The sequence below is a fragment of the Knufia obscura genome (genome assembly GCF_036327395.1).
Source record: "Knufia obscura strain CCFEE 5817 isolate CBS 148926 chromosome Unknown scaffold_5, whole genome shotgun sequence".
NCBI lineage: Eukaryota > Fungi > Ascomycota > Eurotiomycetes > Chaetothyriales > Trichomeriaceae > Knufia > Knufia obscura.
The window spans coordinates 1,532,234-1,559,508 of NW_027042691.1; the positions used below are offsets into that span (position 1 = coordinate 1,532,234).

At 51.0% G+C, this 27,275-nt stretch overlaps 10 protein-coding genes across 10 annotated transcripts; 6 read left to right on the top strand and 4 right to left on the bottom strand.

Moving 5' to 3' along the window:
• Positions 1-1,413: 1,413 nt before the first annotated feature.
• Positions 1,414-2,724, bottom strand: RPT3 (26S proteasome regulatory subunit 6B; the record flags this gene model as incomplete). The annotated part of the gene is made up of 2 exons (XM_064873772.1): positions 1,414-2,383; positions 2,432-2,724. 2 exons carry the CDS (start codon positions 2,722-2,724, stop codon positions 1,414-1,416), a joined length of 1,263 nt encoding a protein of 420 aa, XP_064730876.1.
• A 2,248-nt stretch (positions 2,725-4,972) lies between these two features.
• PMZ80_005353 (uncharacterized protein) lies at positions 4,973-7,873 on the top strand (the record flags this gene model as incomplete). The annotated part of the gene is made up of 1 exon (XM_064873773.1): positions 4,973-7,873. The coding sequence occupies one exon, from the start codon at positions 4,973-4,975 to the stop codon at positions 7,871-7,873; it is 2,901 nt and encodes a 966-aa protein (XP_064730877.1).
• Positions 7,874-8,316: 443 nt separating this feature from the next.
• On the bottom strand, positions 8,317-9,054 carry PMZ80_005354 (uncharacterized protein; the record flags this gene model as incomplete). Its single annotated transcript, XM_064873774.1, has 1 exon — positions 8,317-9,054. The coding sequence occupies one exon, from the start codon at positions 9,052-9,054 to the stop codon at positions 8,317-8,319; it is 738 nt and encodes a 245-aa protein (XP_064730878.1).
• Positions 9,055-10,062: 1,008 nt separating this feature from the next.
• On the top strand, positions 10,063-10,611 carry PMZ80_005355 (uncharacterized protein; the record flags this gene model as incomplete). The annotated part of the gene is made up of 1 exon (XM_064873775.1): positions 10,063-10,611. The coding sequence occupies one exon, from the start codon at positions 10,063-10,065 to the stop codon at positions 10,609-10,611; it is 549 nt and encodes a 182-aa protein (XP_064730879.1).
• A 563-nt stretch (positions 10,612-11,174) lies between these two features.
• img2 (54S ribosomal protein img2, mitochondrial) lies at positions 11,175-11,726 on the bottom strand (the record flags this gene model as incomplete). Its single annotated transcript, XM_064873776.1, has 1 exon — positions 11,175-11,726. The coding sequence occupies one exon, from the start codon at positions 11,724-11,726 to the stop codon at positions 11,175-11,177; it is 552 nt and encodes a 183-aa protein (XP_064730880.1).
• Positions 11,727-12,295: 569 nt separating this feature from the next.
• On the top strand, positions 12,296-13,674 carry INT6 (eukaryotic translation initiation factor 3 subunit E; the record flags this gene model as incomplete). The annotated part of the gene is made up of 2 exons (XM_064873777.1): positions 12,296-13,413; positions 13,461-13,674. The coding sequence occupies 2 exons, from the start codon at positions 12,296-12,298 to the stop codon at positions 13,672-13,674; spliced, it is 1,332 nt and encodes a 443-aa protein (XP_064730881.1).
• A 1,462-nt stretch (positions 13,675-15,136) lies between these two features.
• PMZ80_005358 (uncharacterized protein) lies at positions 15,137-17,422 on the bottom strand (the record flags this gene model as incomplete). Its single annotated transcript, XM_064873778.1, has 1 exon — positions 15,137-17,422. One exon carries the CDS (start codon positions 17,420-17,422, stop codon positions 15,137-15,139), a length of 2,286 nt encoding a protein of 761 aa, XP_064730882.1.
• A 384-nt stretch (positions 17,423-17,806) lies between these two features.
• On the top strand, positions 17,807-18,470 carry PMZ80_005359 (uncharacterized protein; the record flags this gene model as incomplete). Its single annotated transcript, XM_064873779.1, has 2 exons — positions 17,807-17,831; positions 17,884-18,470. 2 exons carry the CDS (start codon positions 17,807-17,809, stop codon positions 18,468-18,470), a joined length of 612 nt encoding a protein of 203 aa, XP_064730883.1.
• Positions 18,471-20,070: 1,600 nt separating this feature from the next.
• AOX1 (Alternative oxidase, mitochondrial precursor) lies at positions 20,071-22,172 on the top strand (the record flags this gene model as incomplete). The annotated part of the gene is made up of 3 exons (XM_064873780.1): positions 20,071-21,276; positions 21,330-21,576; positions 21,622-22,172. 3 exons carry the CDS (start codon positions 20,071-20,073, stop codon positions 22,170-22,172), a joined length of 2,004 nt encoding a protein of 667 aa, XP_064730884.1.
• A 1,826-nt stretch (positions 22,173-23,998) lies between these two features.
• PMZ80_005361 (uncharacterized protein) lies at positions 23,999-26,345 on the top strand (the record flags this gene model as incomplete). The annotated part of the gene is made up of 2 exons (XM_064873781.1): positions 23,999-24,512; positions 24,559-26,345. 2 exons carry the CDS (start codon positions 23,999-24,001, stop codon positions 26,343-26,345), a joined length of 2,301 nt encoding a protein of 766 aa, XP_064730885.1.
• Between the last annotated feature and the right edge of the window lie 930 nt (positions 26,346-27,275).

The window sequence follows — 27,275 nt, forward strand, 5'->3', positions numbered from 1 at the left end:
AGTGGGCCACTCTTCGATTCGATCACCAATCGAGAAGACAGACCACAATCTCGCATGCCAACCTTCTCCTCACGAAGTCGAGATCGGAGATTGATATGCAGGCAGTTCACTCGAGTCCTGCACCTTTCATAAGCTACTTTATTCTCATCGAACGCGCAGTTGTCTTTCTACAGCACATTCGACTGCCGACCTCGGTATCAACACATCGGTTTGGTTCCATGTACGTGCATTATCTGCATACTATAGGCGCATTTTAGGGTTGGTGTTGAGTCTCGATTGCCAGACTCGAGCGCATTATTAATACACCTTGAACGTATTCTCTACTCTCCTAAGTTCTCGCTGCGGTTGAGTTGTGTCACTGGTCTATCTCGTATTGGCTCATCGGTGTTTCGATTCTTCCTACTCTCACACTCGATGTCAACTATGCAATTGTGTTGATTGTCTATCTGATGGTCGCGTCGACTCGTAGACGGAAGTAATAGGAATAGAAAGTGACAAGGTCCATATGATGACGTTTATCTCTGCGGATCTTATTCTAGCGAATCATCGTCGCGTGCGCACAACACGCCACATCACGCGTGAAATTGCTACGTGCTTGCCCATCGTTCACTTTCTGTGCGTTCGCTAAAGGTTCGACAACCACGCACTCATTTCGTATCTGCGCACAACACTGGCTCACATTTCTATTGCATATTGCTACACTCAACGCTACGAACGACTTTGCCCCGCGAAAGACGGACGGAAGAGCATTCCCTGGAATCAAAGATGATCTGACGCAATCTTGCGCTGAGGAAATGGATCAAGGTTCCGTGGCGCGGTTGAGCTCCATCTGATTGCAGAGCGACAACCAATCACGTGTTCGCAGCAAGAACTCGTTGTCTTCGTCCAAACCACTCGAAGTTCGGTTTCTGAATATTTTGGAGTGCTGCTCACACCGTAGATTCCAGATATCCGAGATATGAGGGCACGCGCTTTGACTTTGGTGCTTGTCTATACTTGTAGCTCCTCGTGTTGTGCTGATCTTCCGAACATCCCTAAGCAGTAGTGAGTGTAATGCAAATGTAGCAGTCGCTTTGCCTCAGCTATCGAGTGGCTGTTGCTTCGAGTGTTCAGAATCTGAGCTGCTCCGAACTCGCTCGCTGAGAGTAGCTGTCACAACTCAAGGCAAAGCGAGAACCAGAGGGAAGACCACAAGAACTGCTTGGGATGAAGCGACAGGGAGGACGAAACCCGATGTGGCAACGGATTTGATACGTTGGCGAAACCACTGCCACCTGTGCTCTACCGAGGATGAGGTCTGTATGTGGCCACTATCTTTGCGCCATTGATAATGCTGAAGCGCTTAACCCCAAGGACTCATACATGCATGTACCGTGATCCCAAATCCGTATCCCACCATCCCATATTGTACATCTATTTGTAGAAATCGAACTTGTCCTTCTCTTGCGCACCCTTGACTTGACTCGAATAAGCTTCCTCAAGATCTGACTGGATGATGTTGTATCTGTTCTTGCGCACTGCTCGCAGACCCGCTTCTTGCATAATGGCTGCAATAATCGCGCCGGACAAGGGATCATTTCGTACGATCAGTGAGTCCATGTCAACCTCAGGGGACAGAGACATCTTGCTTGCAATGGTGGAGAAGATCAGTCTTCGTTCTCGTCGGTCTCGGAGGGAGGGGAACTCGATCTTTCGGTCGAGACGGCCAGGTCGTAGTAGTGCAGGATCCAAGGTATCTGCCCGATTCGTGGCCATGATGACTTTGACGTTGCTGGTCTGGTCGAAACCATCCATCTGGTTGAGTAGCTCCAGGAGAATACGCTGTACTTCTCGGTCGGCACCAGTCTGAGCATCAAAACGCTTTGTCGCAATGGCATCAATTTCGTCGATGAAGATGATGGATGGTGAGTTCTCCCTGGCCATTCTGAACACATCTCGCACCATACGAGGACCTTCACCAAGATACTTCTGCACAAACTCTGAGCCTACCACTCTGATGAAACTTGCTGTAGTGCTGTTTGCTACTGCCTTGACCAACATGGTTTTGCCTGTGCCTGGAGGACCGTAGAGCAATACACCACGGGGAGGGTCGATACCGATTTGCTTGTAGAGGTCGAAGTGTGTCAGGGGCAACTCAACAGCTTCTCTGATTTCCTGCTTCTGCATGTCTAGTCCACCCACGTCGGCGTAGCTGACATCTGGTTTCTCATCGGCGCCCAGCATGGCGATGGAGGAATCTGCTTCGGGAGGCAGGATATCAACTAGCGAGTTTGAATGTCTGTGGAGAGCAACGGAGGAGGATGGCTTCAACTTCTCCCTGTCGAGGGTTGAGAGGATGCGGACGACATAGTTGGATCCTGTCGATGATTGTACTATTCCAGTGCTATCAACATTAGTACAGCGTCCATGCTTTACAAGCCAGCAGACTTACTTCTGATCGATGGCTTCCATGAACTGGCCGATGACAAGCGGCACACTTTGTATCCTCTTGATCTCTTCTTGTGCTCTAACCAGTTCCCGCTTCAATGATCTCTGTTCGTCCTTGATGTACTCTTCTTGAAGCTTGATGTATTCAAGGTGTCTCTGTAATCTCTTGAGAGTTGCATATTCATCATTGTTGTCGTTGCCTGACCCTTCGAGCGAGTCGATGTCGGGTATCGAATCTGGCATCTTCATGTGAGGCGCAACTGTGTTGGCCGGGTTCTGTACCAGGACGTCGCTCATCTTGATGGTTCGTGGATTAGTCACTGGATAGATATGCTTTCTGGGGCGAGGTAAGGATCACGCCGGCAAGTCGAGTGGGTGGTAGAGGAGGTGGTCAAATGGTATTGTTTGTATCAGTTGAGTTGGTTCTGACGCAGGACTACAAACTGCCACTGCCACAAGGCACAACGAGACACGCGGATGCGCTAGTCAGTTGATGCCTTGCAGCCTCACTATCAACCCTCGCCGCTTTGCATTGTTCTCTGTCCGTACTATGATGCGAGAACACAAAATGATGAAATTGTAAGGGTAATTTTAACACTTGATAGGATTGCGGGTGCCGTCCTGTCTATTCGTACTGTGCTTGCGCTCTACTTGGTGGAATGAACAATTCTTCGCCTGGATTGACCCTCGCAGAGACACTGGCACGCTGACCGAGGGCTGCTGAACACCCCGCCTTACTGATACAGCGGCCTCTCGGGGCATGAACATTTCGACCTTCGTCGAGCGTAGACCATTTGCTCTCGCGAACTCATCAGGAACGATGCGTGGATGAGCAGGTATCGAGACCCCAGGAACGGTGCCATGCATGAAGTCTTGGTCTGGTGGAGCCGGGTACATCCCGCCTCGCCCGCTAGATTGGCACCATATCTTCACAACTCTACAAACTCCATCAACCAGCTCATACTATTGATGCTGTGTGACCAAGAAAAAAGACGTTAAAGCAGACACCATTGTGGGTGTGACTGTGTTGCATGTAGCGGCCGCCAGCATTAGCTGCAGCATATTGGAATGGAACGGGGGCGTGCAACATGTCGGTAGGCCATCCACCAGCGTCAGGTCGAAGCAGGGATCGATGATCTAATTCGGCAAGAGACAAGCGGTAATTTTCAATAATACCGCGCCCAAGCTGCTGCAGCTCACTCACCATACCTTGAAACACTTCCAAACCTTGCAGGAATCATCTCTCGTGCCTCCCAAATCCTCCAGGCACTTTTATTTTGTTGCTGAACAGATTTGTAGAAAACGGTGCTGCTTGATCACTTTTGATGCTGTCTTGCTTTCAGAAGCCTGACGAAAAGTGGGATTGCTGGGCCGCTATTGGACAGCTCAAAATAGCCGTGACAAGTTCTCGCACTGATTTCCCCTTGCCAAAACGCTTTTCTTCCTCTGCCTGTGTCCGAACAGTTTGAAGCCAGTTCTGCTGATTGCTTCTCGTGTGGCAGAACAACTGTTATTTGTACCTTTCGTTTTCTGCTTAGCCTGCCTCCCCCACTTTTCCTATCCAACTGTCAGGTCCTACTTTTAACGGCGTGTGCTCGTGCTCACAGACTGTGCCACGTCCCAACTTGGCCTGGGTCGGGCTCCTCTTACGTGGTCTTGGTGGTATCTAGATCTAGGGTGTTCATCCATCCAGTCATTCCGGTAAGCTAATGATTTCTTTTCGGATCCTTAACACGGCCTCACATGCCGGCCTACCCCAGTTCGTCTTGCAATCGGAACTGTGGTTGGTGGAGTCGGCTGCCTGTCTCTCATCGTCTTGGACCGGTCATCAGGCACATGGCTGGTGAGGGCCAAAGAACTCAAAACCCAGAACAACCGAAACCCACCACTAGCGCCATCGCTGTCGTGCTTTCGGCTCACACAGACGCTGGCGGCAATGCAAAAGGATCATCACAGATCCCGAGATCGCGTGTCTTTTGTTCGCGTTGACAGTTGTGAGGATTAGAAGACTGTTTGCTAACAGATGGCTCACACAGGCGTTCCTTTGGAGAGTGCCAGGCGCGGGCGCACTCCGCTAAGCTGTGTTTGGACTACGCCCCATTCTTTGAGGGTTTCTCTGTCGCAAGTCGCACCTCGACACACTGGTAATCTGGCAATCATCGGTTCGCATCTCGAAAACGCTTTGACACGTCCATCCACTAATTCGTACCAGCCTGGTAAGCATTCCTGCCTGATATGAGTCTTTCTTGCAGCTTGTTCTTGCCTCATTGTATCACATGTATTGGTGTTTACTTCGCATTGACACCTGCTCCTTGTGCTTGACGCGTCTCCCCAACACTGCAGCACACCAATCCACCGAACACAACCCTCCACCATGCCTCACATGGCATACTTCACCTAGTCTGTCCACATCCCCTGTCAGGCCTGGTATCTTGAGAGTGCTGTCCCAGATGATTGGCGATGAACATGAATTTACACGAGCATATGCTGATGAACTTGTCCGACAGCAGCAAATGGATAACTGCAACAGCGCGCCGAGCCAGACATGAACCAGTGGCTGAACGACACAAATCCCATCCAGAACGGTCATGCTACACTCGGTCCGACATCAGACTTCCCGATGTCCTTCCCTCAACAGCCTCAAACGATTAACCCCTCCCAATTTCAGAATCAGCCCTACCTCAATGGCGGCGCGAGAACAGCTTCTCCGGCTTTCCATCAGCCGATGCAGTATCAGACCAACCAGGTGATACCTTCGAAGAGATCAAGAGAAGATAGTTTAGGCACATCTCCGCGACAGTCAAATATTGCGCCGCCAGGTTCGCGCTCACAAACACCTGGTCAAGGTCCATTTCCTGGATACAACCCTCAAACAAATGGCGCGCCTCCATTCACAAGCGCGCCAACTCCATTTTCACACCTCCAGGCCTCGAGCAATGCCACGCCGTCGCCGACCATGCAGCAGATGGCCTTCGCGCAGGGAGGTCATCCACAACGCGTGTCGACCGCCTCACCGAGTCCTTTCTCGCCGCAGCATAACATGCCAGGCGCGTCGCCCGGAGCATCTGATCGTGCCAGCAGGGTAGGGACTCCTCATGATGCGCCTCAACCTTTTATGCAGAATCCATCTGCCAATGCAGGTTTCAATCCACAGCAGTTTGGACAAGGCATGATGGGCCAAATGAGCATGAATCAGATGAATATGGGACAATCTCGAATGCCCCCAGCAGGCATGGATCCGGCGCAGTTGTATCAGAGACAATTACAACAGCACCTAGCTCGGCACGGCCAAGGTGCTGCTAATGGCATGAGCCCGGGTCCGCAGGGCCAAGCGAGCATGAACCAACAGGCACCCGATCATGGGGGTACGCCTCAGTCGAGACCCAGCCAACAACCTTCACCTGCAGAGTTTTTTCGAGGTTTGCAGCAATTTTGCGTGGCTAAGGGCCGACCTCTGGATATGAGGCCACAAATATGCGGCAGACCAGTGGATGCAATGCGCCTTTACCAGGCTTTGCAAAGATATGGGGGCTCGCAAAGGATTAGTAAGATGCACCAGTGGCATATGATTGCGCAAGCACTGCAACAATTTCAACCTCAAGAATGTCGGCAGGCTGGAATGGAATTGGAGCAGTACTGGATGCACAACATTGGTGCTTTCGAGCAGATGTGGATTCAGAACCAGAGAATGAAACACGCACAGCATCCGAATCAGAATGCATCACCACATGACGGTCAACACCCGAATGAGACCCTAACTCACCGAAGAGGTCTCTCGGATCTGCCGTCGAACGACATGAATGGCATGCCACATAGCCAAGTGAATGGATCCATGCCGGTGAAGGGTTTCAACGAACAGTCAGGCCATCAAAGGAAGAGCCAGTCGAGGCAGCTAGATCATGGGCAGCTCAACGGCTTACAGCCAGAGCATCAGGCAGACCAGACGCAGCAGCGGCCATTGAGTGCAGTCAAACAAGAGCCCGAGGAAGAGTCGAAAATGCCTCTCCAGAAGCCAATAGAAGACCCTTTCGTGCCTGAGGTTATGCCACCAAGTCGCAACCATGGGCCTATCAATGTCGAGGAAGTTTTTGGCATTGGCCAGCACCTGATTGAATTGAAGCCAGTGGTACCGAGTATACGAGAGCTAGGTGTAGTGGACATTCACGCGCTGACTATGGCCATCAAATCAGGTATGCATGGCGAGACGAGAAATGCACTCGATACGCTCGTTACCTTATCGAGCGAGCCATCCTTACAGATACAACTCGACCTCTGTGACGACTTGATGGAGACTCTGGTGGATTGTGCCCAGCTCGAGCTTGACTTTCTTGCAGAGCACGCATCGGAAGTATCTGACGAAGTGTCACTGTCCTCGTATGAAGAACTCATGCGAGCGTGTCACGTGGAAGCAAAGACACTACAACCTATACCAACCTTCGGCAGCCTGGAATACGATCTAGATCGAGCAGCGGACCGCCTAATATGTATAACAACACTGATCAGGAACTTTTCCTTCTATGAGCCCAACTTTACGACCCTCGGACAGCAGGAAGTTGTACAGCTCGTCACGCGGGTCATCCAGCATATTGGGACGAAAGACATGCCGTTACGCACATCAAGAAACACTCTTGACTTCATGAAGGACATTATCATATATCTCAGCAACCTTTCGTCATCGCTGCACCTACCAAGCAGACAAGACGCATTATGCGTACTACATTTTCTGTTGGCCTTTGCACCTGCTCCGCCACCGATATCGTCGAACAGCGACAAAATTGTGTTCGCATCATATACACCAAGCATTCACAAGTATCTTCCGCCGGCAGTGGACAGCATAGCTAAACTTTTAGCCAGAGACGAGCCGAACAGGGTGTACTTCAGAGCGATCTTCGTCGCAGATGGCCGTGCTTCGATACCATACGAGCTGCTCACTCGTACATTCGGTCTTGTCGTTGCACCCGTACCGCATGGATCAACACATCTTCGAGCGCAAATCGAGGCTAGAAAGCCTTTCCTGTTACAAGGAATGCTAGCCGCGGAGATCCTGGCAAGCCTCGCACCTGGCTCTGAGAACCCTCTCGCCCGATCATGGTTGCAATCTGAAGACTGCTTCGCGGGCAACATGCTTAAGATGGCAAGCTTGCTTAGTACACAGACCTCGTCAAGTAGTTCGCGGCATCAGCAGAATAGCAGGAGTATATCAGCCCAACGTGGACACGACGAAGATCCGCTGGCCCATGGCTCAATTGTCAACCGGGCCATGGCGGTGTTGAGGATCCTGGTCAACAAGAGTCGGACTACTGACACCGAGGGCAATGCGACCTCCGCTGGTGTGCCTGGCATTGTCGTCATGAAGAAAGAGACTCTGCTTGGTGCCATGATTCAGAAAGACATAGATGCAGGCATGCTAAGGCTGTTTTGTCAGTATGCTGGTCTGGAGGACTGATCCGAGGTGTACAACGACGGCAGCTTGAGACATTGCAGCAAAATGCTATAAGAAGTTTTCCTGCACATTATTGTATCATCTGACAGTACAATCTGGTGACTTGGTTCGCGAGCGAGCAAATGCATGCATGAGTAGCATTGTTACTGTGATATTCGTATCTCTGAGGAGTACGCACACTTGAACCAAAAGAAATGTATATTCAAATGCAATCCATGATGCTGCCTTCCCTGCAACCGAGCGTTTGTGTTCCTAGTGCCTTGCTTCGGACTCGCTGGTGCGTGCCATGGATAGCTCTTTCCATCGACCTAACTCGTGTGGTGGACCACACCCGTCATGTGACCGGATTTCAAATGCAGCTCTTCCGCTCAACTTTCCGCTTTCTTGCTCTTTACGTTGATCATGCTTCGTGCTTCTCCAGTGGCTTGACATCTGTCTACACTGGATCACTGCGGTCCTAGGCGGACCTGATTCATGTCTTTTGCCCACTCTTCTTCATACTTTCTAGGTGGAAACCATGGCCATGTCCCGGGTAACTTTTCAACGTCGGTCACCTCGAAGTCCACAACGTTTTCAGCTCGTATTGCACGCCCTCCGTCCTGCATTTGTAGGTCCCATGGTGGTGATGGCCATTCTCCTTCCAGTTCCTTCATGAGTTCGCTTTCCTCAGTCCAAGCATATGTCTTACATTTCAGTCCTTCATGCCCATCAGAGCCTGCGGTAAATTCTGGATGGCGGAGGAAACCCTCGTTGAGCCAGTCCTCCTGTTCTGCTCGTAAGGCGGCCTCCAGTGTCCTCAAGTGCAGCTCGACCTTGACAATCGAACCTCCTTCGACCCTTCGTTGACCACGCACCGTCCTCTGGTGCCATTTGTCATAATTGTTGGTTTGTCGAAACTCACATATCGAGAATCTTTTCGTCGACAACGGCTGACTGTTGCTATCGTTTCTCGTGGTGGACGACAGAGATGTCTCCTGAAGGACTAGTAAGGGTGCTAGATAACGCTTTCCATAGAGCGTCAACGCTCTTGCAGGGGGATATGCGGTTTTTACAGCTTCGAATAGCTTTTGCGGTGAGTCGAGATGGATAGCACTGCGCAGATCGAACGGCTTGCAGGCGTACTCATATTCAAATACCACACGGACCAGGAATGATACAGCTATGCTTTCGGCGTTCATCACCATGACTAGAGGCTATCAGGTTGCAGACTCGATTGGTAAGGAAGACGCTGGAATATAGGTAGCAGGATGCTGATAGCCTTGCCTATACTGTTTTCTGAGAGCTGTTTGATCAAGCACACAATTCCAGAGCACAAACTCATCCATTGTTTTGGAGAAGCAAACAGCACACTACCATGTCCCAACTGCGTGACAAAGGCGGTTATGTGTCGGCGCGCAAGTACGTATCAGCTCCTTATCTTGACGTTGTGCACATCTCCCGCACAAGTATATGCAGGAGGAATTCGCCAAAATTTCAGATTTCACTCTCAATTATCATCATCCATGTGTCACTCCCTGATCAACAACCGCCTGTTCTGCGCGAGGGATCCTCATACATGACGCACGGATCACCTGACGAGGCTCAAAATTGCGCATATATGGATGATAGCCAAAAGTGTCGCCCGGATTACTGGCCAGTATTTCCGTGACACCATTAACCCTTGTGGCGTAGGTGGTGTTAGCACCAAGAGGGATGCTAGCTGTTCTGGAGTGTAGGTCCTCAACTCAGGCCGGCTCTAGTAGCAGGTTCAGCAATGCACCCTCAAGGTGCGGGAGACGTAGGTGGCAGTGTGGGATGTAGGTCTCCAACTCGAGCCGGTCCATATGAAGCAGCGCTGTCGTTCGAACTCCTTTTTGCTGCTCTGGATCCTCGAGGAAGAACTCAGTTCGAGTCCGGCGCATAGGGTCATTACGCTTGGATCTTCTACTTACCGCAGGTATCCTTGTTTTATCAAGGAGTGAGCGTACTGTGATCGTCGAACAGATTCTACTCAGTTCCACGACTTGTGGATCCAGCTTCCTTTTGTCACTTGGGTGAAGTGTTGATTGACACGACAATATATTGAAGGCGGATCCTTGCATCAAACACAGACCTGTCCAACATCCCGAACTTTCCTCCCACTTCCACAAGAACAGCATCAACCATTTTCAGCCTTCTCTTGCATCCCATCACTGACTTAGATCGAAATCACAATGACCGACTCTGATGTGAGGGTCAACAGTCTCGATCTTTCCCGCCTCAATCCAGAACCATCATACTACAGAGACAAAACTTTTATGATTCAGGACTGGCAGGCTCCTGGTCTCAGATCGCTCAACAAGATCGGAGCAAACATTCAGAATATCACCAAGCTTCGAGTCTTCATTCATGCCGTCTACAGCCCACCACTGTTACCAATGATCCACAATGGGCTACCTCACGGACCTCAGTGGCAAGCCCTCTTCGAGATGTTGGCCACTCAAGCCACAAGCCTGAAGGAGCTGCATATCTACTGGGATTACGTACCCACGACTGCCTACTGGGGAGGGGGGAAGGATACCAACGTACACCAAGCTCTGGGCAAACTCAGAGGGCTAGACACGTTTGAGATCGCTGGCTACTTCGCTCAAGAGCTGCCTGCATACTTGAAAGCGCAAACTGGGTTGACGGTCTGGGAAGAAACTGATAAGGACAAGTTGTATCTTAAGGAGCTAAGGAGGTTCCAGAGAGGTCCAACATCTGAAGACATACTTGACTGGTGAGATGAGTACCAAGACACTATCGCGAGTGGGAGCGTGGATCAGGCTCAGTCGGTTGATGATTGTTCAAGATCAGGCTAGAACCTCGAGAGCAAACCGTCGCACTCTATGAGCTCAACGAATTCCAGGAGTACGATCAGATGAGACAAGTAAATACGCGGGACCAACCAGCGTTTCGTGGTCTAGAGGCTAAAGCACAGCTCACCGGATCAACGTAAATAGTCCTCTGTTCAGCCGCGGCACATCTTGCACATTCGATATACCCGACGCGTACAGCTTGCACAAAACTATACCACGTGCAAATGAGAATTGGAGCTTCAGACTGTGCCCTACGCGAGGAGACCGGATACTCTTCAGCAGGATGGCATTGATCATTCCGTAGGTACCCGTGAGCTGTCTGAGAGACGAGACTCATATGTCCAGCTCAACGTAACATTCCTCCCGTCCTCCATTACATGCCCTGCCTGTATGTCTCCGGCAGCAACTCATTGTTGTACAAATGCTCCTTCTATATCCCGCATCTCCGGCATACCCATAATCTCAAGCCATACGTCCTACAAGCACGCTCAAAACCCCAACGTCTCCGCCCACTTCTTCACCTCAGGCCCCCTCCACCCCCTAACAATAACATGCCCCGTCAACGGATTAATCGCCACAGGCTCCTTTTTCCGTCCCTTGCCGTCAACAACCCACTCCGGCAACTTCAACACCCCCCTCAGCATCCCCTGCAACGCCTCCAAATCCCCACTTAACCGCCGTATCTGCGTGATATGTTTCGAGCCTCCTGCTTTAACCGTCTCGTATACAGCTAGGTTTTTTGTTTTGGTTCGGCCGATGTGGAAGGGGAGTTCGGACGCGGTGGTTGTGGAGGTGGTTGTAAGCATTTCTTGGGCGAGGAGCGCGGCGCGTGTATGTGAGGATTCTTTTTCTTGTTTTAGGGCGGCTTTTTGGGTCCGGTGGAGTTTGTCGAGGCGGTTTACTTTTGCGTATTTGTGTCGGGGCATGAAGGAGGAGGTTGGGCGGGTTTGGTGTGTTGTGCTTGTGCATGGGGAGGAGATGGTGGATGGTCGGAGGAAGGTGCGGAGGAGGGATGGTGAGGGGACTGGGATGCGCGACATGGTGTGGGATGTGCTGAGTTGAATGGGTATTGAGTGGTGATGGAGCAGGTGGTTTGCGATGAGCACCACTTTCTCGGTGTAGAGGACTCAGTATTCGTAAGTCCTTATAGTGGACGGATAGTCAATGGTGGGATTCGCGCAAACTCCTGCAGGCTGCCCTCCTGTATCGTGGATGTTGACTGGTAGCTTCCGGAGCGATGACCTCGCACCCAGACACAATTTGGTAGACTCCGAGCTGGTGGTAGCCAAGTCACATGATCTTCATCTCCCTCCGCGACGGTATCACTTCGGGGAAACTTTTCGTTAGCGTCACACAATGGAACAGCGGCACATGGGTGACTTGCAACGAGGCGGGATCACGTCGAAAGTCCAATTAGTGTACCTGCCTGGGCAACATTCAAGCACACAGCTTGTCACGCCAAATCGACACCGCTCGGTCAATCACGATATAACCGATCATCCCAAATCGACGTGAAAAGTCCCCCACGACCTGCGACATCTCGACACAGGACCCATCGACTGGAAAATAAGAAGCCTGCCTCGAAAGCAAATCCTACGACTCCTCGAACATGGCGACAACAAACGGCGCATCGCCCAAAGCGGTGGAAGATACCACAGGCGAATATATCTTCCTAGACCAAGTAATCAGAAGACTCGACAGACACCTAATATTCCCCCTCCTCGACCACGAATCCCGCAAAGAAGACATCCCTCAAGAACGACAAGATGATCTCAGACTCGCAACATTCAGCCTCCTGCGCAACACAAACATGGTAGACTACGTCAGCCAACTCTACAAAGACATCCACAACGCCTCAAACGCGCCCGCAGAATTCGAAAAGAAGAAGCAAGACGTAATCAACAAAATGGCAAAGTACGAAGAGGACACCGCCCACCTAACCAACGTCCTCAGCGACGAAGCAGTCACATCCCAGCTGCGAAGCGACAAAGTCGCCAACTTGAAGTTCCTCGAGGAATCCCACGGCGTAACCCAACAGATGGTCGACGACCTCTACGAATACGGCCGCTTCAAGTACGAGTGCGGCCAATACCCCGAAGCAGCCGACATCCTCTACCGCTTCCGCGTCCTCTCAACCGACAACGACAAAGTCGTAAAAGCCACATGGGGCAAACTCGTCTGCGAGATCCTCAGCGAAGAGTGGGAGAGCGCAATGGAAGAAGTCGACAAGGTGAAAGAACACATCGAGACCCGCCTGTTCAATAACCCGCGAGCACAACTCACGGCACGGGAATCCTTACTTCACTACGCTCTCTTCCCCTTCTTCAACTACGAGCCCGCCAAGGACAAACTGACAGAGTTGTTCTTCTCCCCACCCTTCATGTCCACCATCCAGACCGTCTGTCCTTGGATACTGAGATATGTCGCTGCAGCCGTCATCACGAACAGAAACCGCATGAATAACAGCCATAACTACCAGAAGCAGCTGAAGGATCTGTCGCGGGTGGTCAAGCAGGAAGTCTACGAGTATCAGGATCCCGTCACCGAGTTTGTCAAGGCGCTCTACATCGACTTTGACTTTGAGGGGGCGCAGAAGAAGCTGGTTGAGGCGGAGAATGTGCTTCAGGGGGATTTCTTCCTGGGGAGTTCGACGGATAACTTTGTGGAGGCGGCGAGACATTTGATTTCGGAGTCGTATTGTAAGATTCATCAGAGGATTGATATTAAGTGAGTTTGTCGTTGATGGTGATGTGGATGTTTGCTAATATGTACAGGGATCTCTCGACCCGACTTGGGCTCAGTGAATCGGAAGGCGAGAAGTGGATCGTTGATTTGATCAGAGAGACGAAGGTCGATGCCAAGATCGATTATAAGGCTGGCACGGTTGTGATGAACCACCCTTCACAGAGTGTTTATCAGACTGTGATTGAGAGGACGAAAGGTGCTTTCTTTAGAACGCAGGTCTTGAGCGCGGCTGTGGCGAAATAGATGATTGTCTGAAGGATGGTTGGGATGCAGCGGAGATTTCTCTTCTAGATCATGCGATACCCTACCGTGTTTGAAGAAGTTTACCGATGAGTGTGATGAGTTGATAGAGTCCGACGAAGCGACATGATGAAATGTTCGGCGGAATATGATTGGCCACTGACCAACAAATGGCTCATGGTGGTTCGCATTGCGATGGCGTTGTTAGTGCCGGCGAGCACGGCAAAAGTCAAAGAATGAGAAACTCATGAAGCAGAAACTCCCACGGCAATCTCATCGTCTCATGGTCTTAGATAACATCCTCAAATCACATCAGGCCTAAAGAGTGAGTACGTCGAGGCGTTGATTGCAGAAGTCCTCGCAGATGCAGCAGTATGGACATACAACCACGAGCAGGTCCACAATGTTACCGGTGGGCGAAAAACAGATGAGTTGCTGCTATGGCCTTACACTCAAAAGTTGCCGAACGATGAAAAGTGGTTAGCAATGAGCATGATGGCGGGATACCGCCTAGGAACGTGCCAAATTGGTTGAGAGCTGGGCACAAATGTTCACGTGCTAGAGTAGACGATCCAAGTCAATCAATGGCAGTGGTTGATACGAGATTCTTTCGACTATATCTCATTCGTGGTTCTACCATAGCACAGCATCCTCTCATGATTCCGTATTTCATGCTCCAGGATACGGGCAATCCTGATCCATTATTGATACTCTGCATGAAGATCTAGCTGCGTTGGTCTCCACGCCTTGCTCGTTCCAGGGCTATGTGAAGCCATCGCACGGGAGTCGGGGCATCAGATTAGGAAGCATAGATAGTTATTGAACGCAGTCACGTGAGCTAAGTGCATACGTCCTTATTACAACCAAAAGCCCTAGACAGACGCCCTCCTTGCCTGTCGCCTCCTTGTTCGTACCTCGTGTCGACTTGACATCTCACGATGATACCCGATGATCTCTCCGCCGAAGCAACCGCCGCCCTGCAAACCTGCCGCACCTTCCTCGCCTGTCTCAAATCCAAAGATCACAACCTCTTCACATCTCTCCTCCATCCGTCTGGCCAGATCTGCAACGCCCGCTACGCAAGCCCAAACCAGGGCTCTCTTCTCTTCCACGACTTCAAGACCGGGCTCCTCGGGTTCCTAGAGGATGTATTTTCCGGCGCCTCTGTTTTCGAAGATGTTGATCAGGACGCGATACGGTGGTGCTGGTTGATGGGGATATCGCTACTGTTTGGACGCCGTATTGATTTCGGATTGATGGTGTGCTAGTCATGTTGGGAGTAATAGTTTTGGGTTGGCGAAGGTTGTGAAAGGGGTGGTTGGGACGGGTAACTCAGAGGTGCCTAGTGGGGGCGTGGAGGATGAGAATTGGGAGTGGAAGATTGTGACGTTGCATGATACTGCTAGGTTGTCGAGTGAGGAGGAGACGGCGAGGCTGAATATGTCGATTTGAGAGCGTTGCTAGGTTATACTAGCAATTCTGTGTCGGTGGTTGAGCTAGAAGCTCCGACGTGGAATGTGCCGCTTGCCCCTTCGAAGGCGTTGATCTTGCCGGTGAATGCTTGCTTTGCGTCGCCATAGTATTTGAATCGAAATAGTTGTGATGGGTCGTAGTTTCTGTCTTGTTCAATTTCCCACTCGAGGCGGACTTCGCTGCTGCCAGTGAGACCATTGATTCTCTTCCAGTGATATACCAATGCCCAGTCGCGGTCTGATCGGATCTCAATCCATTGGCCGTTCTCGTATCTCTCAACGGCAGCGAAGGTCTCTTCCAATCTGAAGTTGTTACGGGGGTTGGCACCAACGAAGGTGGCGCTGACTGTTTCTCCAGGCTGGTGAATCTTTGCTGGATCTGGCGAAGAAAGTGCTTGACCATAACTTCTGCCAAAGCCGGGACTGTCATATACCACTCCAGTGATGAAAGAGTAGGAACTGTTCACGTTGATTGGCGGCTCTGGTCCGGTCGGTGGTAGCAGATCTGAGTAGCTGGAGTCAAGATATGGTAGATATGTCAAGGTGAGGTTTATGTACGCATTAAGAGTATGCGGTCCATACAGTGTACTGGCTCCTTCGTATCGTTGTACCCCATACTCCTCTTCCGTGGCGATGTAGTGCCCGTACGTATTGGCTGGACCACCCAGCACTACCACCGGATTGTCGATCTTCAGGTTGTTTTTGGCGTTCTTTGCTACCGCTTCACGCCATCTTCTTCCACTCATCGTAGTGGCTTCACCAGGAGCGACGATGATCAGGAGAGGACCAACACGCATAGTCTGGATGTTGACGATGTTTGGCGACCACGTGTAAGGCCTTTTACTTGCGCCTACATCAAGCAAGATCGGCTTCGGACTTTGACATCTCTTCTGGTCCTCGTCAGGCTGATGAACAAAAGCCCTGGCAGCTTTCCATAGAGGGTTCTTCAAAGACGGGTCATCGTCGGTATCATTCGTTCCCTGGGTGAAGTCGAATGCACCTGGTCCGTCGGACGTGCCTCCGGCAAAGGAGTAGCCCATAGCCGCCGAGCAAGTCTTCAGTTGTCGAGACTGATTGAAAGCAGAAGTGAAAGTATAGTTGGCAAGATCGACGAAAGTATGAAACGAAGATACAGAAGATAGTTCGATTGGCTTCATGTTGTCGCTAGCTAGAATGGTGCCCACTGCGTCGGCTTGTCTCTTGCCAATCTCGAAGCAGGATCGAGTACCTTGGTCGAGATAACGGAAGTATGGACCTCTTCCGTGACAGCCTTGAGTCTTACCGCCGCACGTCGAATCATTAAAACGACATTCTAGGCCGGTATCCTCGCAGAAGGCACCAAGCACATTTGGAGTTGTGTCGCCAACGTTGGCCTGAGAATAGCCGGCAACGAAATCAGGGTTCTCTGGCTGCATTCTTTGCTCGGTGAGGTAGGCTGCAACACCTTTGTTGTCACCAGTGATGAGTGTATTGTTCTGGTACAAGGATGTACCATGGACGGGCAGCCAAGTAAGGATGCCCATCATCTTGCCATTCTGTGAGTCCTCAAATTTGAGCAGTGTCATGTCGACGTCTGTGTCGGTAGCATATCTAGCTCTTTCCTCTGCTGGGTTCGCAAGGTATGCGTACTTACTTCGGTTAATACTGACGCCGGGTGCTGGGCCACTTCCGAGGGACAATTTGCCAGGTCTCAGGCTCTTGTGGGCGCGTTGTATGGCACGAACAGAGCCATCAACAATGGCATTGTAGCTTGCCTTGTCGAAGCCTTTACTGGTGATCTGAGGCAGAAGATAGTTCAACCATGCACCTGGACCACTGTGACTATGAGTACCTGTCACAGCTACATTCTGCTCGTTGTAGATGGCATACTCTTTCCCAAGCGCTTTGAGACCCTCGAGTATTCCATAGCGTACAGCCGTGTCGCCCGATTGAGTGTCAAGCACTAGATAGACAATGCGATCCTCGGGTTGATTAGGATGGCCGATGATGAAGGCACGGCAATATAGGCGCTGTCTAAGACCGGTGCCTGACTGAGATGTATCAGCATATCCCATCATATTAACCTCGACCACTGGGCCGGTAATGTCGCCTTTGCCGACACCCAGCAGATAGCCATTTTCGAGTGGCTGTTCTGCGCCAGCAGCAGTGTTGCTCGGGGCAGTATCTTTCACCAACGCAGGATTGAAGGCATGATAGGCCGTCCATGGCGCAAGTAGGAGGAAGATGGAGAGTATCAAGGCAGTGGCGCAAGCAACTCGGGTTGCAAGTGATTGAGCCATGTTTCGGGCGAGACGATGTCAAGATAGATATCAAAGATTCAATGATCAACACGAAGGCGCCAACACCCTTCAGCTGTACACGACCTGGGAACTGAGCTGCATTCCTTCACGCATTATATCGGGACCGCTAGAGGCGGCAACGTTGACGAAACATCAAATCATTCACATCACATACGGCAGGCACCTCTTTAAAGCTTGCAAGTGGCAGTCGCAGTCTGCCCTATCCGTACCTGCCGTGAGCTGCGGAGCCTCGTCAAAAAGACGAGGCTGAATCGCATTTCGATGATATGTTTGATCTTCCGAATTTCATGGTCCGTGACGATGTTAGTCGGACTGCAGAGCAACGACCTAGGTGACTCTTTCGAGATAATTGTACCCTCGAAAATGGAGTCACATGGTTCTCTTCCGTGTAAGTTATCCCTCGCCAGATTGAGAGGCTCCTTTCCTGACCCACTACCCAGATATTGATGCGGACATATCTGAAGCGCAACGAGCAGCAGCAGATGTCTTAATACGAAGAGAACTGCCGAGGGACCACAACACCACCATTCACTCCTCCATAGCGCATCCTCCGACCTCGCGGTTGACACTTGCTCTGCAGCAGGAAGTTGACAGGGTAGTTGCAGGCAAACAGATGACCGGCGGCATTGACACCTCGCGCTATGAACCTTCGGAGGATTTATCAGCTGATAGCAACGTCGAACCCGTGAAGGCTGCCCTGCGGAGTACTTACGCGAATATGACCTATCTGCGAGACCGCCAGACGAATATAGCCCTGCTCGAAGAATATGGCAAGAATGCCTGGTTGATTGGTAACTCACATTTAGACGACATCCAGAAGCGCCTGGATAGCGAGCTTGCAAGCCTGAAGACTCAAACAGAGGACACTAATAGGAAGCGAAAAGCTGCTCAGGAAGACTCCAAAGGCGAACTGCTAGGGTTGGAAGAAACGTGGAAGCAGGGCATCAGCAGGATAATCGAGACACAGCTCGCAACAGACCAACTGCAACAACAACTCAACCAGAAGCGACATGCACCAGCGGCATGAAACACCGAATCGACACCGACCGCATTTTACCCATCAACATCAACTTGTCCGCGAAAGTACTTCCGTCCTCGCCCAGATCTCGCGTCTCCGCACACAGCCCTTGGTCAGAGTTTAGGCCACCACTCTCTGCAATCCAAATTGGAATTGACGCGCGTTTTCTCGACCATCGGGGCCGTTGTCCAGCCCGTAATCACTGTCGTGCTAAGTGGCATCTCAGTCCGAAGCATGACCCGTGAAGGCTCTGAAGAGACACGACTTAGTCGACAACTACGATCACGGGCATATGGACGAGGCTCGCAGCAGGCTTGAACACGCTCTAAGGCGGTTCGACTCGCCAATGGCCTCTTCGCTTTCATTCTCGACATGCAAGTTGACATGGCTTCTGCTGATCCGCGCGAGCAATCTTGCGCGGCTTCACACGTCTCGTCTTCTGGCTGAATCACATTTGGGGGCACGCCATGCAGCAATCCACTTTATGGAGAGTTCCCCTCAATCATATGCACGACGGCACCCCCACAAAAAACCACTCAGTTCATGAAATGCCTTATCGGCGCAAAGACGAGCGATTGTTGCGAACACAGACAAGGTTTCTCGACTTCGTCCGGTGGATGCTGTTGCGGATCGGCCATAAACTTTCTTCCAGACCTGCTGGAACTGAGAACCTTCCCCGCGTTTTCGCTGCTCGGAAGGTCACTAGTGGTATCCACACCTGCAAGCCATGCCTTAGGAGCCGTGCCACATCCGGCCCTCGTATTAACACCAGTTGCCTAGTATAACGTCCTTTTGTAACAAGTCTCGCAATTCATACTCGAGCATTCGAGTAGGAACGGAATTTCAGGCGTGTTGGTTTCAAAGGTAGGCAAAGCATTTGGGGAAAGCGTCGGGCAAACGTACTGCAAGAGAACAGTTGTGCATGGAAGTCGAGCAGATGCAGGAGAACTGCGACCCACTCTTAATCCTTGGTTCTTTCCCAGTCCTTCCTGTTTGTTGTCAGGATCGCATCTCGCGATAACCTATACCCAGCGTCTGAGAGCATCTCGACTGCCGATCCGGGGTACCCCAAGCTGCTCGGAAAGCTTGGAGTCTCTCTAACTGACCTTTCTGACATGCCCAGCACTAGCTTGTCCCGTTGCGTCCGATCTGTACGACTCGCTCGCACCTTTGCCAGTCGTTGAACTGCTCAAAATGAACCTATCACAACGGACCTTTTGTCTCATGAGGATCACCTCCTCATTTGTCTCCTCTCTCATGCCAGCACTGCCTTGCCGATCTGCTTCTGGCTAGTAGGTATCAGCAAAACATGCAGCATCAGACAAGGATAGCTATGCTGAATTCATGATGATTGGTGGATGCTGGTGCCTCCCTGGAGCTCTGTTTTAGACGCCGGTTCTGCTTGTACCCATGACCCCTCAGGACCTAACAGAGCTGCATCAGCTTCACTGCTGGAGGAAAGTCCCCTCTATCCGAGACTGGAGGAGCACAATGCCTATCAACTTCCTATATATGAGCTGAGTGACCCTACTATCCTGGTGTTTCCCTCAAGTTGCAGCGTCAGTTGCTTTCTTCATCTTCATCAGTGACATTTCGTTTTGTCGTCAATATGACTATCCCAAAGGAGGTTGATATCATCTGTTGTGGTGGTGGCAGCAGTGGCTGCGTGCCGGCAGGGCGTCTCGCTAACCTCGACCATGACCTCCAGGTTCTGCTCATCGAGGGAGGAGAGAGCAACCTGAACAACCCATGGGTCTACCGTCCAGGTATTTACCCAAGGAATATGAAGCTCGACAGCAAGACTGCATCCTTCTACTACTCCCGACCTTCGGAATGGCTTGATGGCCGACGAGCAGTCGTCCCTTGTGCTCACATCCTGGGTGGCGGATCCTCCATCAACTTCATGATGTACACTCGTGCTTCAGCTTCAGACTATGATGATTTCAAGGCAAAGGGCTGGACTACAAAAGAGCTCCTCCCATTGATGAGGAAGCATGAGACATATCAACGAGCTTGCAACAACAGAGACCTCCATGGTTTCGAAGGCCCAATCAAGGTCTCCTTCGGCAACTACACCTACCCCATCATGCAGGACTTCCTTCGAGCGGCAGAGAGCCAAGGCTTCCCCGTCACAGACGATTTGCAAGACCTTGTTACTGGGCACGGTGCTGAGCACTGGCTCAAATGGATCAACCGTGACACCGGCCGACGTTCCGATGCAGCCTCCGCATACATCCACTCCACACGTGCCAAGCACCAAAACCTACATCTTCAATGCAACACCAAGGTCGACAGAGTCGTCATTGAGAATGGCGTGGCCGTCGGTGTCTTGACGGTTCCCACCAAGCCAGTTGCTGGCTTTCAAAATGTAGAGCGTACTTTCTGGAAGGCACGAAAGCTCATCATTGTCAGCTGCGGCACCCTCAGCTCACCACTTGTCCTCCAGCGATCTGGTATCGGTGACCCAGAGAAGCTCAAGCAGGTTGGCGTCAAGTGTATCGTTGACCTACCTGGTGTCGGTCAAAACTTCCAGGACCACTACCTGACCTTCTCGACTTACCGTGCCAAGCCAGAGACCGAGTCCTTCGACGACTTTGTTCGAGGCGATCCGGAGGTGCAGAAGAGGGTATTCGACGAATGGAATATCAAAGGCACAGGCCCACTGGCCACCAACGGCATTGAAGCAGGTGTCAAGTCTCGCCCCACGGACGCAGAACTAGAATGGATGAAGACCTGGCCTACACCAGACTTCAGCCCCAGTGGCTGGGAGAGCTACTTCAAGCACAAGCCTGACAAGCCAGTCATGCACTATTCAGTAAGTTCTTGCATAGGCGATCCTGAAGCAGAGCACAAAGCTAACACATTCAGGTCATTGCTGGTTGGTTCGGTGACCACCTCGACATGCCCGCCGGCAAGTTCTTCACCATGTTCCACTTCTTGGAGTACCCATTCTCCCGCGGTTTTACTCACATTTTGAGTCCCGACCCATACGACGCACCTGACTTTGACGCCGGCTTCATGAATGACAAGCGTGACATGGCACCAATGGTGTGGAGTTACATCCAGAGCAGAGAAACAGCCCGCCGCATGCACGCATATGCTGGAGAAGTCACTGGTAAGTCTTTCTTTATATCTATTACATTAATCTAACTCCACACAGGGATGCACCCTCATTTTGGCTACGGCAGCGCCGCCAAAGCCAGGGACATGGACATTGCCACCAGAAACGCCTACGGTGGTCCAAACCATATCACAGCAAACATTCAACACGGTAGCTGGACCACAGCTATCGAAGAGGGTGAGGAACCACCTGCCACCGTCTTGAACTCCAACAAGCATAGTCTGAGGAAGCCTCTTGAATACACCACAGAGGACATCGCCCACATCGAGAAATGGGTTCAGCGTCATGTTGAGACGACATGGCACTCACTTGGTACCTGCTCGATGGCACCGAAGGAGGGTAACGATATCGTCAAACATGGTGTGCTTGACGAACGACTAAACGTTCATGGTGTCAAGAACCTCAAGGTATCTGATCTGTCGATCTGCCCCGATAACGTCGGATGCAACACCTTCAGCACTGCACTGTTGATTGGTGAGAAGTGTGCCATGCTTGCTGCTGAAGATCTCGGATACAGTGGTGAGGCTTTGGAGATGAGAGTACCGGTCTACCACGCCCCTGGTGAGATCTCAGGATTGGCAAGATTGTAGTCGACAGGACGATGACTAGTTACATAGCTTGATGATGTGATGAATACGATGTCGACGACTCTACTACCATTACTACGCAAAACGGTACGTCCTACAACATGTTTTTCGTGACAACATTTTACGTTGCCCCTGCCGCAGCACAAAAATCTCTGGCCAGTAAGAAAAGACAGCTTCTACAGTAGTTTTCATCGACTAACCTGAACAACCTGAACAACCTGAACAACCTGAACAACCTGAACGACCTGAACAACCTGAACAACCTGAACAACCTGAACAACCTGAACAACCTAAACGAGAGAAGTCGAAGGTCAAGGTAAAAGAAGTCGAAGAATAGAGTAAAAGAATTTGAAGGTTAAAGAAGTCGGTTGTTAGAGGTTTGTTCCAGAGCTGTTGTTGTCAAGGTGCCTTCCAAGTTCTTTGGTGTTATGAAGAGTCGGAGTTCTCGCAGGAACCACTGCCTTCTGTCATCGCTACTTCCCTCATCTTCTCTGCTACCGCAACAACCCTTTATAGCTCCTTCCAATTCTTCGCCATTGTCTTAGTCGATGTGATACTGTTTTCCTCTTTTCACGTGTTGAATGTGACAATATCCTTTTCCCACATCCTCACCCATCGAACTCACAGTTGGTTCCGCCCACAATTCTCGAAGGTAATTCTCAACCACTTGAGAACATGCCAGAAGACAGCTCCCTACATTGAGAGCAGAACATCGTTACCGCGACTCAAAGACGCAAACACTTTTCGTGAGAGGACGGTGGCCTACACAAAAGCTACAACAGTATCAGAGCTCACCTCAATACCTCAATGACTCGATATACCCTTTCCGTTACCCTGATCAGAGATGGTGGTGTCTGAGAAGCATTCGTGAAAGAAATGTACGTCCTATGATGGGCTCACTGAGGTACCGAGTGCATCCCACGATTTGCAGATATTTGGGGTATTCAGATCAGAAAATGACCAGATCGATGTCCGTCTAGAAGTCGCTTGGCGACGTTTATTGTTATTGTTCCACGTCCAACAACGACGGATCGATGTCAAAGCAGCTCATAGCCAAGCCGACGTGTCAAAAGCGATACCCTTGGAAGGAGCGATTCCCACTTCATCGTCCTGATCAACGTCAAGTTCACCATCTCGAGCATTTTGCTCCGGGAAGGTCGCTACCCGCATGGCGCAGAGTGGTTCAGCAGTTCTCATTGGCTTGTATTGACCCAGATCCAGCGGCTGGTTGCCCCTTTGAGTCTCGTCTCATGCAAGACGGGAAGTGATCTATCCACTGACAACATGGTTCGAACGCAGATGAATCGTGATTTAACTGGTTGACAGGCTCTGTCGGCCGTTTTCAGTGGCGTCAGTGGGTCTCTACCCCCAGAAGACTGACATCACTGAGCTCTTCCTAGCCCATTTGCTGGCATGGTCTGGCTTGCTTCTCCGAGATCATCATTCGTGAAATGTCCAAATTCGATGAGCTAACAATCATCGACGATGGAGGCTTGGGCCATCGAATCCGTCTTCTCGGCTCCAGACATGGCGCTGCAGGGCTCGAAATCAGTCCTGCTGGTTCCCTGGTCGCCATCGATGTCATTCTGTATCATCGTGAGCAGCTTCAGCGTACTCTAGCGTTTTTGCATAGACACGTTCTGTAGCCCTGGCAGTCTGTCCTACTCTACCACCATCTCGTCCTGTTTATTCTACGAGCTTGTACTCCACGAAAAGTTCGATTTCGGCACATGGGAACACGTGGTATGCTGAAAGCAATAAATTAATTTTTGGCAAAGAGGCGGACCACGCAAACTATCCCGAAACGCGTATAAGGCCCACGGGACACGATGGATTTCGAGACAGGTATACCTGCAGCACGACGAAGAAGTTCGGCATTCACAGAAATTGGTCTCGAAGGCCACGATCCCATTCTCGACGAAAAAATAAAGGTTGACCGACCGAGACTTGCAGTGAGATTCCGGAGCAATGTCTCAGTTGTAGAACCGAACGCCATCGAATCCAATCCACCGACACCTGTCCCGACCTCACCGATCGTATCACAGAAATCGTTCTTGTCTCGGGTACCATTCGCTCAGCTAGCCTTACTGATCTCTCTCATCGGTCTCGCTTTTCCAGTCTTTCATGGCGGATCATCACAGTCGCGATTGATGTCTCCTTTGGCGCAAGCTGTACCAGTTACCCTCAGGGTACAAACGCCCGAAACCCTTCCAGCAAAAAGGCAGACTGCAACCACCGATGTATGTAAAAGGTGGTCTGGCCAGAGTGCGGTGGTGAATGGAACAGTGTATTATTATGGCGGAAGAGCGACAACATCGCCAGATCAGACGACTGATCAATGGAGTACGTGTTATGCTGAGTTACTTAGAGCAACCGCTAACTGCTACAGATAATGACTTCCTTTCGCTTGATCTCACGAAATCGTGGCAGATCGGATCACCATCCCTGACTGGCCTTCCAACACCGTCTGGCCCTCCTGCAGTCTCTCTAGGTCAACTCTGGTCTTCGACCGACGATCTATATCTCTATGGTGGACAGTTCTCGGACGCACCAGCAACGTCACCAGTGCCCTTCTCACTATGGTCCTACGATATCGCAGGCAGTAAATGGAACGAGCATCAGAATCCTACTTTTGAAGACGGTACTCCTGTTCAGAGAGCCTCTGAAGGTGCTGGTATATCAGTGCCCAGTCTAGGACGTGGCTTCTACTTTGGAGGACACCTCGACGGCTACACTACTGTCGGCTGGTCTCAAAGCATAGAACGAGTGTACTTACCTTCGATGCTCGAATTTACAATGCCGGGCTTCACCAATTCGGAAATTCAATCAGCCTCACCAGCTGGTGCTGATGGCGCATACAGGAACATAACAGTCGGCAGTTCTGGGTTTCCAGAACGAGCAGATGGTGTACTCGTCTATATCCCAGGCTACAGCGAGAATGGCATCATTGTCGATCTTGCAGGTGGAACTGATCAAACCTTCACACAACTAAATGTCATCGATGTGTTCGACATTGCCTCTTCGACTTGGTACAAGCAAGCCACCGAAGGCGCCTACCCTGATGTCCGTGTGAACCCTTGCGCGGTTGCAGCTTCGTCAGCTGATGGTACATCAACGCAAATCCACTTTTACGGCGGACAAAACCTCATACCTGCCGGTTCGCAAACACAATATGATGATATGTGGATCTTGACCGTACCCAGCTTTACCTGGATTAAGGTTGATACCGAAGGTCAGTCGAGCCCGCCAGCTCGAGCTGGCCACACATGTCACATCTGGAACGGCCAGATGGTTGTCATCGGCGGTTATGTCGGACAGGAACTCTCGTGCGATAGCCCAGGTATCTACGTCTTCAATACCTCTTCACTCGAATGGCAGTCCGAATATACAGCTCTCGATGCCGGCGACGATGCGCTGAACCGACAGAAGGCTCAAAATGACGACCCGAATGCGCTGCAGGGAAGTTTTGGCTACCAAGTCCCTCCTGCCGTACAATCCGTGGTTGGTGGTGACGCTGTTGGTGGTGCAACCGTTACAGCACCCGCCCAGACTCCGACTGGAGGCCCACTTGCGACTGGTGCTCCAGCAACATACACCGTCACTGGCTCAGACGGCAGCGTCGTAACCGAGACAGCAACACCAGGCAATGGCGACTCATCCGGAGGCAGCGGCGGCAACTCCGGTCCCAACATCGGCGCCATCGTCGCAGGTGTCGTGGCAGGCATCCTGTTCCTAGTCGTGCTCTACCTTGCCTTCTGCGCCTACATCTACAGGAAACAACTCAAGCTCTACAAGAACCACGCCGCGATGCTCCAGCACGACGCCCTAAACAATGACACCAACACATTCACACCGGGCTTCGTCGTATCACGACCCGGCAATCCGAACTCAAATTCGAACGAGAAGAGTGGCTCAAGTCACGGTACGGCAGGCCGGACGTCAACATCTGATAATCGCTCTCAGCGATCAGGATTCGCAGGGAGCAGCGCGGCCAATAGTTCGAACCAGACGGGCATCATGCAACATTACCCCTATGATAGTGTTATGGCATTGAAGCAGGCAGCAGGCCGCACGAACAGCAATGGAAGCACGGAGGATCTGTTGAAGGGACAAGAGCCGAGTTTCATAGGTGTTTTGCTGAGCCCACGGAAGAGCTTGAGAGTTGTCAATAACTAATTTCTATCTGATTGAGTAAAAGCAAGCCGTTGTGGAATGAATGAATAATGAATGCACATACATATACGAAGCACACAATTTTTATTTGGGAAGCACATACAAATACTCTACTTGGGAGTTCAGGGATCCTACTGGCCGGGCGTTCACGGAGTTTTAGGTTGTACTTATTACAGATACCCCATTGCGCAAACGAAGCAGAGCAATGCAATGCGCTGTGCAGCAGTACATACGCGCGGCATACATAGGCGTTTGAACGCCATAATGAGACAAGATTGTCAGTATCTTAACCATTCTAAAAATAAAATAGATCTCAGACACGTTCAGCGGTCTTGAGATGTACGAGTACGCTTACTTCACCTAATGGACTTTTCTCAAGTTCGTTCTCCTTCTTAACTGACACCGCTGACTCACCACTTCCACATTCTATGATATCTCCACCTGCGGCACGATTTTGCCAGGCAGGCGTGAGTCCGAAGTACGGTACTCAGATGCTGTCAGATCAGCTCGTGGACATAACCTACACATTGCTTCCTGCGCACAACTTCGTGCCCAGCCTTGAGCCACATACGCTCGATGACAACAAAACACAACATCTGAAAACATCCATACTACCACCCGCCCGGCAGCTCCCATATATATTATACCGTGCTATCCTCACCCTGTCAGCTGCCCATGCCGTACCATACCCATTGACTGTGACACTCACGACAGGCATACTCCGACCCTCATCTCATGATTGGAACCATGATCCCTCGTCATTTTCTGTTCTGTTCTGTCCTGTTCTGTTCTATCCTCGATATATCCTCCGCGACTTGACGTATTCTCAACCTCAGCCTCGATCTCGATACCAGTGGCGCAGCGAAACCACATCAAAGCGTAGCGTTCAGACTCGTCTGTATCTTCAACCCAACTCTTCCTAGCCATGCGCCA